The 6,000-nt window shown below is 46.5% G+C and overlaps 1 protein-coding gene across 2 annotated transcripts in view; it reads left to right on the top strand.

Annotated features, from left to right (window-relative positions):
• The window catches only part of MLXIP (MLX interacting protein), a 58,065-nt gene continuing 52,065 nt past the window's right edge, over positions 1 to 6,000 (top strand). The window contains exon 1 of one of the 2 annotated variants that reach the window (XM_080985111.1): positions 1 to 656. In XM_080985111.1, coding sequence (XP_080841237.1) covers positions 178 to 656 — 479 coding nt within the window. In that variant the 5' untranslated portion in view covers positions 1 to 177. The remainder of the gene's footprint in view (positions 657 to 6,000) is intronic. The other variant, XM_080985110.1, reaches the window with a different exon arrangement.

The raw sequence follows: 6,000 nt of genomic DNA, 5'->3' as shown, positions 1-6,000 counted from the left end.
GGCTCCCAGGCGCCCCGCTCCGCCCCTTCCCAGCCCGGCCGCCCGGGAGGCAGGCGGGGCCAGGCGGGGCGGGCCGGCCGAGGAGCTCCACTCGGCCGCGCCGGGCCTGACGGGGCAGACAGAGCCGGCGGGGGCGAGCAGGGCCAGCGGCGGCGGCCCTCCTTCAGCTGCTCTTCGATGGCGGCCGGCGTGTTCCTCCGGGCGGGCCGCTTCCCGGGGCTGGAGGCGGCCTCTCCCGCCCCGGGGGCCGCGGCGCCCCTGTCGCGGCGGGCGGAGGCGGCCGGGCTCTCCTCGTCGGAGGACAGCGAGGACGAGGTTGGCGGCTCTGGCGGCGTGTCGGCCCCTCGCGGGCGCTGCGGCGTGGTGGGCCCCCCCGGGGGCGGGCGGCGGCGGGCTCCGGGCAAGCGGTCGGGCGTCGCGGCGCAGATCATCCACTCGGGCCACTTCATGCTGTCGTCTCCGCACAGCGAGCACCCGCCCAAGAAGGGCTACGACTTCGACACCGTCAACGAGCAGACCTGCCAGACGTACCGCTTCGGCGCGGCCGCGGGGGCCGGCGGGGGAGGCGGCGCGGCGGGCGAGGGCGGCGGGGGAGGCCGCCTCAGCATCGACGCCTCGCTCACCAAGCTCTTCGAGTGCATGAGCCTCGCCTACAGGTGAGGAGGGGGCGCCCGGGGAAGGCCGCCCGCATTGCATACCCTCGGGTGGAAAGAGGGGTGATGATAATAATAATAGCAGCAGCAGCAGCGACAACAATATAAATATAAATAATAAATGCTCCGCCCACCCGACTGGTTTGCCCCAGCCTCTCGGGGCAGCTTCCAACACATATAAAAATGTTAATAAAACATTAAACGAGAGAAACCTGCCTGCTGAAGGGTGCATAGTTACTTATGGCCTTGGCTCAGGGGTCCCATAACTCCAGACCCTCCAACGTTTTCCCTATGAAAATAGGGAAGTCCTGAGGAAAAGAGTGTCATTGCGGGGTCAAATCAGAAATCAGGATGGCTTCTGTAAATCTGGGAGAATAGGGACACTCTGTTATTTACTACCGCTACTGATCTTATTTTGGCTAGTTGGAGCAAGCTTCGGTTTGTTTGTTGTCTAGTTTCCAGCCACCTTTTCTCCATGGCGCCCCAATTTGATCCTCACAACAACCTGGTGGCGATTATTTATTTATTTATCTCATCAGATTTCAGCACAGCTCCACGGTTAAATTTCTTTCTTTCGCAAAGCGGTTTACGAAAGGTAAAACGGTAAAACCGAGGGAAAACTCACAACGCTACTGTGAAAACGTACAAAAGTTAAAATCCTAAAACAGATTAAAATCACCACAACCTTTTAAGCCATCCAGATAGGCTTGTCTAAGCAGCCATGTTTTTATTAGGCTCCGCAGTCAGAGATCAAAGCGCCTGCTTGATCTCAATAGGCAGGGAGTTCCAAAGTTTAGGTGCTGCTGCCTTAAACAAGTATTAAGTGGCACCTACAGTAGTGCCAGTTGAAGTGGTCGAATGAGCAGCTGTGCGGTAGGCTAGGCTGAGAAATGGTTACTGGCCCACCAAAGTTGGAGATAATGGGGCTTGCTTGTGAGTGGATGTGGGTGCAGAAGGCGCAAGAGGCAGGTAGGGTTGGCGAGAGCATCTCCTTCTAATGTCACCCCTTCAGCATAGAGTCCAGAGTGCGGCCGCCCTACATGCAACTCCTGTGGAGAAGAGTTAACCATGTCACTGGGCAAGCACTGGGCATGGGGTGTCCTAATCTTGGGAAGCGATTTTACTGGGGTTTTTTGTTCTGATTGATTGAGTGTGTTTTTTTGTATTATTAGGGTGCTCACTACTTCATAGAGAGCTTATGTATCAAAACGTTGGTTATAAATGGATACCAGATGCCATGCTGTGGTAAATTTTCAGCGTAGGAGCACATTGTGATTGCCTGTACAAAGAACGCCAGGGACTGCAATCCCCACCATCCTCAGCTGTTACTCTTTCTAGCTAGGGCTGATGGGAATTGGAGTCCAGTCTCGGCTTGATTATTTTTCTCATGCTCTCACTTCCTCTGTGCTAATGTGTTACTAAAAGTAGTTAAAACTTGGAAGCCTCATCATCACCTCATTCCCTTGCCTGCCAATTGCCCTTGCCCTCTGTCACATGATATCATTTACCGTGTTCAGAAAAAAGTCATGGAGCTGTGCTTCCATTCTTCTGCACCATTGATTAATGCTATTAATATAAATGCTTAAAAAATAAATCCCACCCTTCCTGTAAAGACTTGGAGCATGGTGTCCCATACCCAGCCCTTATGAGGTAGGATTATCCTCATAGCAACCCTGTGAGGTAGGTTAGCAGTGGCAGTTGATGAGCAGCAGAGAAGGCAATGGGGGGCCTTTCATAAAATCCATGGTCCCCAGCTCCATAATCCCCTCACCCTTATTAGCTGAACAACCCTCCCTCTATAAACACGTAAAAACAATGCATGTCATAAAAAGTAAGGGACAGAGACCTATAGAGATGGTGCCTGTCCTAACATCATATTCAAATTGTGCTTGAGTAGGGGCATTCAGATTCAAGTCTAAGGCTCTAACTCAGGCATAGGCAAACTCGGCCCTCCAGATGTTTTGGGACTACAACTCCCATCATCCCTGACCGCTGGTCCTGTTAGCTAGGGATGATGGGAGTTGTAGTCCCAAAACAGCTGGAGGGCCGGGTTTGCCTATGCCTGCTCTAACTACCCAGGAACTGTGAGGGGAAGATGTGTTGCACTGGAGAGGAAGCCTGTATTCTCTGGAGCAGGCTTCCTCAACCTCGGCCCTCCAGATGTTTTGAGACTACAATTCCCATCATCCCTGACCACTGGTCCTGCTAGCTAGGAATCATGGGAGTTGTAGGCCAGAAACACCTGGAGGGCCAAGGTTGAGGAAGCCTGCTCTGGAGGCTTGTGAGAGGGGCAAGTGGGGGCTGATTTAGTGTAGCAGGAGACGTTAAAAAAATGTACTGAATTTGTGTTGCAAAGAATGTGAGATTCTGTCTTCTTTTGCATGGTAGCAGTTTTCAAGTACGTATCAACAATTGTCTTTGGGTGTGACCCCAAATTAGCCAAAGTAGTTAACGGCAAATCTTCTTTGCAGAAAGAGCTATAAAAGTAAGTTTATGGTGGAAAATCTCAAGCTCCTCCAAGTCAGCATGTTGTTTTGGTTTCCACTCCTATTTTGCCCATTGCAAGAAAAGAGTGTGCTTTCTCTTTACCATGCTTTTTCTTTTGTATGCATTAATTCTTTTAATTGAGAGATTGAAGTGTCAAAAGCTACGTTGATAGAGGTCCAGAATTCCATGAGAGAATGGAAACAACTTTTGGGAATTTACATTACAGTCTGTTTTTTCTTGGGTAATTCTCCTCGTCTTGCCTCAGGAACATGATTTGCTCAACATTGCAATGTAAATTTGTGCTAAGCTAATTGGATGTGGTAACAAATGCAAGAGCTGCCCTGTTGGAGTAGACCAAGGCCTGTCTTGTTCAGCATTCTGTTCCCTACAAAGAAGGTCTGTTGTCATACTACTATGAGCAAACTTTTTATAACTTTAAAACACAGTGTCTGCTTGCTTTTTTTTAAAGCCTGCCATTACACTGTCTGTTTCAGAAGTTGGAGCTGGCGCATAAACCAGTAATCTAGCTAGAAAAACAGGGTGTGGAAAAGGGCTATGAAGGGACTGGTGAACTTCCTTGCAAGGAAAGTTTATGTTTGGGGCTCTGGAGAAAGAGAACTAAGGAATGTGTGCAGCCACTGTAAAGGTCTGTGTGCATGATGTGAAGGAAGTGGATAAAAGCTGCTCTTCCTGCAAGAGGTTCGGAGCAGACAAAAAGCAAAACTTCACACATTGCAACCACAAGATATGGAGATGGTTTTAAAAAGAGACGAGACAAATTCAGGAAGGATAAGGCTATCAATGGCTACTAGTCATAATGGCTGTGCGCGGCATTAGAGGCAGCTTACCTCTGAATACCAGTTGCTGAGGACCATGAGCAAGAGAGTGCTGTTGCACACATGGTCCCTTTGGGGGCTTCCCATAGCCGTCTTACTGACCACTATGGGGAAAGGGATGATGGACTAGGTAGACCTTTGGCCTGATCCAGCAGTGCTGCTCTGATGTTCAAGACCAGTTTGTGGGGCTGCTTTCCAGGCAGTGAGTTACAAAGCAAACTTGCTTTCAATAATACCAAAACACAGTGTGTCAGGTGGACTATTAGGGCTACAGCTGAATTTTGTTTTTAAGTGGGCTAGTGTTTCAGAAGAGAAACCGTCCTGTTGTTGTAGGAGGGACATGCTTCATTTTTCTAAGCTAATACTGTAGTACACAAATTGTGCATTGTGTGCTAAATTCAATCTGCTACAGTAATGAGATCTAGAAAGTCTTTATCTATCTCTACAAAGTATTGCAGGAACATTTTGTTCTCTTTGCCTTCACTGTCTAAAGATCAAAGTATCACAACAGGATCAAAGATTGTGACTGATCCGGATTAGATAGGTGTCTGTAGGTGTGCACTGTCTCACAATGCTTTTCAACAGTGATTCTCCCTCAGTTAATGAAAACTTGCAAGATATTTTGTGAAAGGTTCTGTTAACTTCAGATTTACCCAAACTATGCACGCATAGAAATTGTGTTACTACTTCCTTTCCTCCTGTTATGGAAAGAGAGTGCTAGAGGCAAAGTAATGTTCAAGTGACACAAAATATTGTTAGAATGTTTTCCCTTCTTGTTCTTAACACAGGTGTGTAAATATTGTTTGTGATTTGTGTAAGCTCTTTTTAGAATATGCAGCAAACAGAAGCCTATACTCAGGTAGAGTAATGTACCAGGTTCATATAGCGAGCAGAAATTACTTTGTTGATCTATTTGCATGCTTTGGAGGCGATCTTATCTGTTAAGGAGACTTTGCTTAAGATAGATGTGTGGCTGATGGTTATATTTTAGGAATGATGTTAACACTGGGATTAATCAGTGTAAGCCCTCTGAATCTTGTTTGTTGAGGTTGCCCAGACCAGGATATCAACAAAACCTAGCTCCTATAAATTTTGGGTTAAAATGATGTGTGAAATTATTATTTATGATTATTGTTGTTGATTTCAGTGCTGTGAGGGTGGGTTAAAAAAAAAAAGAATTTTCCCAGAAAATTCTCAATATTGGGGGTGGGGCAGGGCAGGGCGGGAACAATCATTGGGGCACCTTAAAGACTAATTGCTTATAGCCATGATCATAAGAAAATGAATTTCAAACCATATATATATATCACATATATATATGTCACTCAGGATAACACTTCATGCAATTTATGGAAGTGGCCTGTTGTCCACAGAAGCATATGCCACAATAGTTTCTTAGTACAGACCCTTTGCTGTTGCAGCTTCTGTCGTCGTATTCCAGGAAATTAGAAAATGGGTAAAATACTTTAATTAGATCAACGTTCACTGGGTAAGGATATGTAGACTCTTCACAGGTTTGCATACTAACCATTGACATTGTTGTAATATAATATTACCATGTCAGTTTTTTATTTAAAATAAAAAAATTCCTTCCAGTAGCACCTTAAAGACCAACTAAGTTAGTTCTTGGTATGAGCTTTCGTGTGCATGCACACTTCTTCAGATACACTGAAACAGAAGTTGCCAGATCCTTCTATATAGTGAGAAGGTGGGGAGGGGTATTACTCAGAAGGGTGGTGGGAATGGGTGATTGGCAGATAGCTGAGATGAGCCTGTTGACGACTCTTAACGACTGCAATAGGTCTTACAGGAAAAGGCAAGGGGTGAGAAGGTGAAAAATAGCTAGTCATGTATAATGAGATAAGAATCCAATGTCTCTGTTGAGACCAGGTCTCTCCATGGTTTTAAGTTTGGTAATGAGTTGCAATTCAGCAGCTTCTCTTTCCAGTCTATTTCTGAAACTCCTTTGTAGTAAAACAGCTACTTTGAGATCTTGTATAGTTTTTTATTTGTTCCACATGTGC

Source organism: Podarcis pityusensis (assembly GCF_964106645.2).
Source record: "Podarcis pityusensis genome assembly, chromosome: 16".
In the NCBI taxonomy this organism is placed as follows: Eukaryota; Metazoa; Chordata; class Lepidosauria; order Squamata; family Lacertidae; genus Podarcis; species Podarcis pityusensis.
The sequence above is the reverse complement of the archived record's forward strand: the minus strand, read 5'-3'. Positions and strand labels throughout refer to the sequence as shown.